Source organism: Camelina sativa, chromosome 20 (assembly GCF_000633955.1).
Source record: "Camelina sativa cultivar DH55 chromosome 20, Cs, whole genome shotgun sequence".
Classification (NCBI taxonomy): Eukaryota; Viridiplantae; Streptophyta; class Magnoliopsida; order Brassicales; family Brassicaceae; genus Camelina; species Camelina sativa.
Genome location: NC_025704.1, coordinates 20,261,340 through 20,272,676, shown reverse-complemented (window position 1 = coordinate 20,272,676; position 11,337 = coordinate 20,261,340). Strand labels below are relative to the sequence as shown.

The window sequence follows — 11,337 nt, the reverse complement described above, 5'->3', positions numbered from 1 at the left end:
GCTTAATGAGAAACTTGATAACATAATCCATTCACCTTCTTCCAAATCGTTTAGAAAGATGTCACGATAAGGAGAACCCATCAATACATGGATTTTTGTACCCTACGTAAACGTTATACATAAGTACATAGAACTAAATTAAATCTTATAAAACATTATATAATATAAATATACCTTCTCATCTACTACGATTAAGTCTATTGATTTGAAAAGAGGATGACGACACTCAAATTTCCTCAGAATTTTTACGTTAATTTTCCACTCATGAACGAAGGGGTTTAGGTCATCCACATTGAAAAATAGTCTCTCTTCCCGAACTTTTTTTTATAGCATTGGATAGGAGGTTAGCCATAATAATCTTTTTTTCAAAGAATTCTCAGAGAGATTTGTCTTTTAAACGTATTTATATATACATAATACAGAAATTTGTTTTGAAATATTTACATCTAAATATATTGTCAAATATTCACTATATTTATCATAGTCAAAACTTTAATGGTATTTGTAAAACAATCATAAATTAGTAAATCATTATTGACATGTTTCCCGTCATTTTTATAAAATTTCTGTTTTGTATAAGTATTCAATATTTTTTAAATATCTACATTCCAAATTATGTTATCACCACAAACATTTCCGGATAATAAAAATTAAAATTTTCTTTATTTTATAATGATTGCAAAGCTTATTAACAAAATATTTTTAATTTCATAGTTATATTTTATATTATCTTCATATTTTTATGTAATTACCATAATTAGTTATCCGTATATACCATAATTAGATATTCATATATATATATATATATATATATATATGTAATACAATAGAATTCTTTGATTAGATCATACTATAATTATATTGCTTAGTTTCAAATTATTTAAATTAAATTCAATCAATCTTAAAGTCAATTAATCTATTAATATTAATACAAAACTCGCTAAGAATTTCTTCAAAATAAGTTCTTTATATGATAATCACCAAAACGGTTATTTCGTAAATTTAAAAATCATTTTAAAGGCCGAGCTCAAATATAATAGATATTTTATGATATATCAAATTAAACTTTAATTATTATCTATATCAGTTCTCCATTAAGGCAAAATCCTCAAACATCTGCGTGACTTGAGAACATCCAGGATTGATCATGACCATTTTACAATTGTGTACCGTTGTTGCCATCCATGTATCTACATTAACAATAAATAATTAATTTACATATTTTCAATTATAAACAATAATATTTTCAACGTTTATAAATAATTCAAACCTTTGATAGTCTCAAGTTTGGCAAAACGTAACACACATATGATATCAAAATCACAATGTATCCAGTTATTGAAAAAGACATTCGCGTAGTCTTTTGGTAAGCGACATGATAATCGTTCAAACCTACAATTATACGTTATGTAGAATTAGAGACATTAATGAACACGATTGTATTATTAAATCAAATTTCGTTAATAGAACGACTTACTCAATATTTTCCAAAACAACATACAACTCATCCTGTTCTTTATATGGAGGACCTTCATCAAAACGATTTTCAACAGTGTACACTCTTCCAATAATATATGTTCATAAAAATTGCATTAGAAATTATTTTACAGGTTTTTTTTAATTTTTTTTTAATACAATTATTTTAATCTCACCTACACAATGATCAGGGTCTAATTTCCCTCTTTTAATATCATTAAATGATACAAAAGAATAAAACTACTTGGAAGACAAAGGATGAATTTTTTTAAACCATGTTTTGTCTCCCCAATGTATCATAAAACGATGATCAGTTAACTTTAAAACCCCATCAACAATGGTTAGTGAGAATCTTGATAACGTTATCCAGTCACCTTCTTCCAGATCGTTTAAAAAGATGTCACGATAAGGAGGATGCATCATCACTTGAATTTTTTTTACCCTACATTATTAAAAAATATATAAGCAACATAATATTTTTTTTTTTGAAATTTATCATACGGGATACATACTGTGAAATTACCTTATCATCGACTACAATCAAGTCTGATGATTTAAAATTAGGATGGCAGACCTCAAACTTCCTCAGTATTTTGACGTTATTGTCGAAACTCAATATTCCTTATCATTAGATAAATTCGATGGTATATATTCATTCTCAGTAATCACCAATATATTTGTATATTTACATAAACTTAAATATTTACCTAATCCTTTAAGATCTTACGATTTTTAAAAGTTTTAAATATTTGTATAAATATATCATTCAATGAATATAGGAACTATATATCATGAACATCTATGGAAATATTAAAGTCCAAGACTAAATTATGTTTTATTTATGATTTATGAGAATAACTTTAAACTAATTTTAGATTTCGTAATTAGGTCAATATATCTACTTTATATTATCGCTTTAACGAATTTTCGGGTTTTAGAATAATAAAATAAAAAATCGATTATATTTTATGTCAGATAATAAAAATTTAAAATTCAAGAACAGCAAACGATTAAGATAAAATTCTTGACATTGTTAACCACTAATAAAGGGAACATGAAGTTTATCCCAATCAATATTAGGAGCAACACATTCTTTTTCATCTTTCTCAATAACAACCCTAACATCTTCTAGCCTGTTTTGCTCTTCAACCAAGTCGATTCGCCCCTCCAAGATATCGTCTATTAGCGAGATCTGAGCATCAATTGTTTCAAGCTGACAGTTTAAGCCGACAGATTCTTCTTTTTTGTTGATCTGAGCATCGATTGTTTCAAGCCGACATATCAATAATCGCAGTTTGAAATGTTTCGTCGTTTCCTTTAGAACCACGTCTCTCGATTTTTGGAACGCTTGTTTAACCATGTCGATTGCTCCATCTTCCCATCCGAAATCTAACATGGGCTCTTTCCGTTTCCTAGAACTTTCACCTTCCATCTATGATTCTGAAAAAAAAAAATATAAAGTCTTTAAACTTTCAAACTAAGAACTGCTGAGACGAAAAAATTTATTTAATATCGTTTGGGATCTTACCACAAGGTTATGGATGATAATAAGCTTTTATTTTACTCTTTCTTTCTTGACAGGGGAAAACAAAAGGTCACGATAATAATATAAAGACTTAGAATGCTTAAATATTAGTTCTAAGAGTCGCGAAGGTTCTCTAATTGGCGTCTATTAAGGCCAGGCCCATATAGGTTAACCAAGAAAAACCTTCGATCCTCTCTGTCAAATTTTAGATTTTAATTTAATTTAAATCACGTGAGACTACTTGTAAAAATATTTATTATTTTAGAAAAATACTTAATAAAAGTTAAATAATCATTCCGAAACATAATTAAATAAATAAAAATAATTATTCATGCCCAAAGTTTCAACAAACTATAGATTGCTGCTCGTATGACAAAATTATTCATCATCTTCATTGTCTTCATCACTGGAATCAACGTCTAGCCAGCGTCTGTAAAAATAAAACAATTCAGGATTAAACTTCCCACATAATTTTGTTTATACTATTTTTCAATTTATTAAATTAATGAAATTACAGCATATCGCCAGTATTAATTCCATCCACTTCATCTTCAAGAACGACCTTTGAGCATCGCAACTGAGACATCAAACATTGCATACCTAGCAAAGTAGAATTTAAGTAAAATGATATTTTGGGTGGTATATGAGACTAAATATTGAACAGTACCTTCGTAAACAGAGATCCTCCAAAACAGAAGAGTACACATTATTGGTTGATTAGTAGTATAGGTAGGCGAAGACATAATTTTTATCCGTTTCTCAAGAAATGCAGTACAAACTGAATCAACAGCAACACATTCAATCTCTTGGCCACTTTCAGAAAAAAAAAATGATTGTATATAATTTTATCAAAAACTGTTTAAAATAAAATTTCTATGTATTTACAATGTTATAGAAAGTTTTTAAAAATCTCTTACTTGTGTTCAAGGATAGTGAAGGTCACAACTTCATTCTCTGAAATGTAGCCATTTTGATGATTGAGGAAATCAATCATCTGCGACTAGTTTACATGTATCACCATTCCTAAGACATCTAATATAAAAATTAATTTTAATGTTAAAAAAATATAGTAAAAATAAGATGGATGTATGAACATGAATTGAGTATAATAACTTACCTACACAACAGTTCTTCTCGTCAGGCGTCGCATTTTGCATTCTTGGTGCATCATACATAAGAATAAAATTGTCAGTACTTCGGGGATTTATTGGAACCATTTTTGTTTTTTCCTGGATCAGGATCTCAAACGGATGGTTTGAATTTCGGAATGATTGTTGACCTTCAATCACCATAAATCCAGAAATCTCGTACCAGTCTCCTTCATTGAGCTTTCCATAGTAACAGTCTACATAAAGTTCCGCATCTATCTTGGCATCAATCCTAGTTCCCTAAAATATAAACATAATTTAGCATTCCACTGATTTATTTTGTTGTATATCTCGTTTGATATTTGCAAAAACTGCTAAGTGGGATGAGGAAGAAAATTTACCCTTTCGTCTACCAAAATCAAACTTTGATAAAAAGGTTGTCCTTGAATAAAATGCGGTGGCCATTCTCGAAGTATTTTCACAGCAACTTTCGGGTTTCGTAAAGTAGGATTCAGATCTTTCAAGTACAGCACCATCCCGATTGGACTTTTTTTTTGCGTGTATTTAGAAGCACGAAAAAGTTTCAGAGAGAACTTACAATTTGTTGTACTTCAGATATTCATAGACAAAAGAAGATAAGGATTATAACAATTACAGTAAAATATTTGTGTAGATTATATTAAAACCCGTGCTCTACAGAGGGAAAGCTGCATGAGTCTCTGTTCGATATGAGTAATCAATGTTTTCGTATTTTCAGAATACTTTATTTTTAAAAATATAAACTGGACGGTTGAAACTCTAAATTTCAGACTACATGCCTTCCTTTTTTTTTTCAACTTGCATGCTGACATCTTTTAATTATGATGCATTGGGCTATCGTTTTTTTGTTAAGATTTTTGTTGAAACTTAATTGGAAACCTAAAAGTCTTCCTCTTCATATTTCTTTATAAGTAATTTATATGTAGTTAATTTTTATATTTTTGTTTAAAGGAAAAATTAATGGTTATTTAAACCATAATTCGTTATATGTAAATAATTAAATTAGCGCATTATATGTAAATAAATTAAATCTTTCATTTTATATCAAAGCAAGAATTTTAAAAAATCCAACTACTAATTAAATATAAAATAATTAAAATCCCACAAAATCCCTAGAAAGCCATCAAAAAATGTGGAAGTCAGTCTTCTATCCGCGTGTCCTCTTCCTCGATCTCCTATAATTCAATTAAGTAGAACATGTAAGAAGTCTATAAACGAAATTCGTTTTCATCTATTTTATAGCATGAACAAATATGTTATTCTTACAATTCCATCATTTTCGCAACCTCAGAATTGCGAGGATTGAGTGTTATTCGCGTACAAACTGTAGAAGATATACTTCTTTTTCCTGCAAAGTTATAACATAATTTATTCCTTGTAATACAGTATCAACAAAAATATGCAATAATTATAATTAAATTAATTGTATACCTTGGAAATCTTCAATAACACCCCAACGAATAACACAAATTAAACGTTCACCCTGGAATGATTTTAAAGCATCGTAGAATTTCGCAGCCGTTTTTTCGAATAATTCACACCTTAGTAGGGTTCCACTAAAATTAAAAAATTAAAATTTGTATGTTTCAAAATAATGGCTAAAGAGTATGATTATGTATAATATATAAATATATATATGAATTTTATAATTTACCTGAAATCACGAAGATCAAATGAGATTTTGTGGTTAATTGAGATATCCTCTCCTCTTTTTTTTAATTTGAAGATTATCTTCAGTACGTTGCAGCTCATCATCTTTTTCATCCTCTTCTAAATCTTGGACATAATGTTCGTCATCTTGATCATCGTTACCACTGTTATCTGATTGGTATTCGCCATCATCATCAGTTTCTTCCTCAGTATCATCCTCTTCTTCATCCGTTGTATCATTGTAAATAAAATCTTCCTTATAATCATCATCTTCCTGATCTCCAACATCACTGTCATCATCAGAGTCTTCAAAGATTGTGCAATCTGTTTCAGATTGATCATGAAAAGTAATGTTTTTCTTTTAATCTGAACCATATCGAGTACAGTACTTAAATAACATACGGATATTATCACTTTGTGTGACATCCACATGTTTTTCATTATTTTCCACCCCTTTGATTTCCTCTTTTTGTTGTAATTCTCCGAAATTACATTTGAATTCGCCAACATTTACAACCTCACCAATAATGTCTGTATAAAATTTAAATTAGTTCAAATATAAAGAATCTCAAATAATATTTGAAATTAAATTTAAAATAACTTAATTAATCCCTCACCGATTAAGTAATCTTCACATTGGGTACCATCATGGATGAGTTTGAAATCGATGAAATCATAGAAATCTTCCCCTCCAACAATTGAATTCTCTCTGATCTTGGTATTGTACAAAATAACAATTTTGTAACAATGTGTAGTAGCTAAACATGAACCATTCTGTTCAACAACCTTAAAGTCTTCGAAATCAAGCCAATCACCAACCTTGAACTTTGAGACAAAACGATCATAAACATCTCCAGGAAAGGAGCATTGGACCTTTACACTCTAGTAAAACATAGTATTATTAATTATCACATAATACGATTTTATTACATGTCTTAACAATATTTTAAAAACCTTGTAATTTGTAACTTTCAGGTATAATTGCATATAAACTTGTTGTTTGAAATATATAATGAGCTTATAATTAAAATAAAATAAATACCTTAGNGGGGGGGGGGGGGGGTATTCAACTTATATTTTAAAGGATTTGGTAGCATTTTAACATTTTAGGACTTTGGAAGATTTATGTGAGTTTTTAGGAGAACTTGTTGTGTTTTAGAGTTTTTATATTTTTTAAAAAGGAAATGAAATGGATTCTATGAGATTTGATTGTTAAACTTTGGGTGATTTTAACATATTGTCACAAACCCTGGTTCACGATTATTGCAAGTGGGAAGATTGTGGAGACAATTGTTATTTTGTCTTCCAATATTGTTCAAATTGTTGCAAAGGTTGTTCTTTAGTTAATTTTACTTCTAGAGGTTCGTTTTAAGCTAGATTGTGTAAATTTCTGATTTTTTTTTGTTCTTAGGGAGTCTATCTTTCATCCAATGTTGCAGGCGAGATTGAGGGTGAAAATGTTGTGTCGGCAGTGGCAGTTTCTTCCGAGCCTCGTTCTTGTATTGCAAATAATAAGTCCGTTAATTCTAGCAATAGCAGAAGGGGCACTAATCGTAGAAGGTAACTTAAGTTCATAATCAGATAGAAAAGTTATAGATTAAGGATTATGGATGCATCACCACTTTATGAATCTTGGGATCTGAGATATTTCATGATTATGAGTTTAGTTTTTGTGGGAATAGAAACAGATAGAACTGAAGTTATGTGGGAATGTAGAACGTAGAATGAGTCATAGAGGAGATGTTTAGAATGGTCTGAATGCAGCGGCTAATTTTGTAAGAAAGAAAAGTAGACGAGATTAATAAGCTCATTAAATTGGACGTCATGAGGTTGAATAATGTTGTTAAGTGGGGGATAAATTAGTTATTGAAGCTTAAGGAGCAATCTAGGTTTATACCAATTGATGTCACTTGATGATGGATGTGTTTTTGTTTGGCTTTACCCTGTTCTTGGAGTCTTGGAACCTGCTTGAGCTGGTTATTCATTATTATGTACGGTCATGATGTAGAGGAGGCAAGTTCATCGTGATCTTTGCTGGCCAAAATGCATTGGTTTCTGTGCTTTTCTTCAAACATCGTTGATTGTATGAGAAAGCAAGTTCATTTTAACAAAAGCAAACCCGTGTGCTGCTATCTTCATTTTTTTTTCTTTTTCAACTGAGATATCTTTTGTTATGGTTCCAGTGAATGCTTAGGTTGATCTGTAGCTTTTGTTTTTTTTTTGTATTGTTTCAAGTGATATTCACGGTCAGTACTCAGATTTATTGAGGCTTTTCGAGTATGGAGGTTTCCCTCCTGCAGCAAACTACTTATTCTTAGGAGATTACGTTGACCGTGGGAAGCAGAGTCTGGAGACTATTTTTCTTCTGCTTGCCTACAAGATCAAATACCCTGAAAACTTTTTTCTTCTAAGAGGAAACCATGAGTGTGCTTCTATTAACAGAATCTACGGATTCTATGACGAGTGTAAACGAAGATTCAACATGAAGCTCTGGAAACTATTTACATACACTTTTAACTGTCTCCCTGTGGCAGCTGTCATAGACGAAAAGATACTTTGTATGCACGGTGGACTGTCTCCCGATTTGACCAATGTGGAACAGATTAAGAACATAGAGCGTCCAAGTGATATTCCAGACTCTGGTTTGCTTTGTGACCTTCTTTGGTCTTGGGATCTGAGATAACGTAGATTTTTTTTTTTATATATGAAATCCTTTAAAATTCTACCTCAAAAGGTATGATTTTGAGATGGTATTTTTTAACTAGAAAACAAAAAATAAGTCTAGTAGAATAATTCAAAATCTCACTTTTTAAAAAGTTGTGATATTTTGAATAACAGTATATTTCAAGTAAGTTTTATAAATAACTGATTGAATAACAAGAGATTTTAGACTATTCTAAATGATTTTATATAAATCCAAGTTGAATAACATAGGATTTTAAAAGATTCTTGAAAATCATCAATTGAATAACAAGTGATTTTAAGAATACTCTAGAATCTTTTAAAATATCAATTGAATACCCCCTATTAATATCAGTTAAAACCATCTCCAAACTTTGACCTTTCTCTTCCCACAGACACAAGACCTTCACACGAATTTTTCATTCATATCTTGAAGAGTTCAAACGCGAAACATCATCGAAAAGGCTATACCTAACCATAGTTTTTTGCTTTTTTTTTTTTTGTTCTTTGGATTTCTTCTTTGATTTAGGTTAAAATCAAAAGAGTCGAATAGACGTATATATATGCAATTTTATATATTCACAATTTACATTTTTTTATCGGAAGTGATATTTTTAAATTTTTGTTTAGCAAATCATTTTACTATTCTGTATAGATCTCCAAACATTGATATATATTTATATTTCCATTTATTTTAGAGATAAATAGTAATCTTCTTAATGTTTATCATTACGGCTTTTAATGCATATTTACATTTTCTATTTTTAAATAAATCATGATCTTACACTATATTCTATTCTGTTTTAAATATAGAATATCTCTTAAGATTATCCACCCTACTTTACATAAGGTAAAATAACAACATTAGATTTCCCTAACAATAATCTTCAAAATTTTGAACATAATAATTATCACATTTTAAAGAATATTAGCTATCATTATGTCATTTCATTATTTTTTTCAAAATTGAAATAATAATCAAGAACTTTAGTAACTGATCGATTAGATATCATAATATTCATCATACTATTCTCTAAATATCATGCTTATCTTCTCCTCACGCCTGAATATGAGCTACGACACCAAGGATTATTCTTCCATATGCAGATTGTTTTCATTAATTAACAATATTATTCAAAAATTTAAACATAATTTTTAACACTTTTTTTTCTTAATAATAGTTATGAATATAGCATTTCATTGTTTTATTTAGTTCTTATATAATCATCAAGAACCATGGTATCCGGTCGTTTGTATTGTTTATAATTGTATTTCACGATTATTATATTTGATCGTCATTAATAAAGTAAAATTTTTTATTATTAAAATAAATAATCATTGGACTATTTATATTTCATAAAATATTCATCCATCTAAAACAATATCAATAAAAATACGATTATAAGATCGCATAACATTCATCCTACTATTCTCTAAAATTCGTCTTCCTCCTTTCTTCACGCCTGAATTTTTGCAACGACACCAATCATATCTTCCTCCATACGCTGTCTATTTTTTAAATAATAACAATGTTATAAATTATATCTAACGGAATTTGATTGCGAATATTTGAAGATAATTACCTTGTAGTTTAAAAGGAAAGGAAACGACTCTGATTTTTTGCGATCAATAGCTTCTCTGCAGATATTCACGAAAATAGGATTACGATCAAAATTTACGGAAAAATGCTAGTAAAATGTTTCATTAAATTTTAGTATCAGGATGACTTTAAAACACATATGATTTCGGTAATAATACCAAATAAACAAATTATTAACAAACGTTAGAAGATGATCCAAACAAATAATTAGTGTCAAAACCGCCTTTTAACATAGAATTACTACCGAACAATAGCCGAAAGACGTTGTATTGCTGACTCTGCATCTCTAATCTGTTGATTAATCACACTAAATGATGTTATATCCGTGAAAATAAGAGTTATTAATTTAAAACAATAACTAATAATTTATTTAAAAATATACCATAACTTCTGGGATATTATTAGCACCATTCACAGTCTTTCTGCAATAATATTCAGTAACTACAAATGTTAATATGATTTTCTGAATCAAATATATATATATATATATATATATATATATAAATAAATTTCCTTTAAAATGTAAAACAATACCTGTTTTGCACCATACGATCATTGGTAGATTCATCTAAACAATGTTTAAATTTAATAAAATCATTAGAAACGTATTTATAAAAGGAATCTTAAATTTAGCAACATACCTTTTAGCATGGATGAAGATGCAGATTTCAAATAAGAAATTTCGATAGTCCTCGCCACCTCCACCTATTCATTTATATTTATTTATTATAGCCACAAACACATGAATAAAATTTTATAACGATGATAGAGTACTTTACTATTAAAATTACCAAACATCTCTCATTACTATGATCATCTTCAAAAGCTTTCCTGCAACTATAGAAATAAGCCTTTCTATTTAGCATCATCAAACTATAAAGAATAAAGTTTAAAGTATTCAAAAATAAAAGACCTAGATTTCTTGTGCGGGAACATAGAACTAAGATCACGACCATGTACTAACTCACATGAAACATAAGAATTAGTATAATCGTTTTTTCAAAACGTTAAATAAATCAAGAAACCTATACAAAATAATATAAGAAGTAATGAAACCATACTCAAAGTTTTGGTAATGCTCGAACCTGTGTTCCAAACAAATACTACAGAAAGAGGACATGAATCATTAGAACACGAACACAAATACAAAGAACCATATAAGGGATTATCAAAACTATAATACATATATAATTTGAAGAACATGAGAGAAAATTAGGGTTTTCTCTGTTTTAAAGATTTCGGATTATGGAGAATGATTAGGGTTGTACCTATATATA

The 11,337-nt window shown here is 29.0% G+C and overlaps 1 protein-coding gene and 2 long non-coding RNA genes across 3 annotated transcripts; 1 reads left to right on the top strand and 2 right to left on the bottom strand.

Moving 5' to 3' along the window:
• LOC104772696 (serine/threonine-protein phosphatase PP1 isozyme 5-like) lies at positions 5,723-8,461 on the top strand. The gene is made up of 3 exons (XM_010497281.1): positions 5,723-5,743; positions 7,190-7,338; positions 8,014-8,461. The coding sequence occupies exons 1-3, from the start codon at positions 5,723-5,725 to the stop codon at positions 8,459-8,461; spliced, it is 618 nt and encodes a 205-aa protein (XP_010495583.1).
• LOC104771309 lies at positions 10,066-10,494 on the bottom strand. Its single transcript, XR_764787.1, has 3 exons — positions 10,443-10,494; positions 10,305-10,351; positions 10,066-10,098 (listed from the first exon to the last, which is right to left on the bottom strand). It is a non-coding gene; the product is annotated as an uncharacterized LOC104771309 (long non-coding RNA).
• LOC104771308 lies at positions 10,605-10,878 on the bottom strand. The gene is made up of 3 exons (XR_764786.1): positions 10,852-10,878; positions 10,702-10,765; positions 10,605-10,628 (listed from the first exon to the last, which is right to left on the bottom strand). It is a non-coding gene; the product is annotated as an uncharacterized LOC104771308 (long non-coding RNA).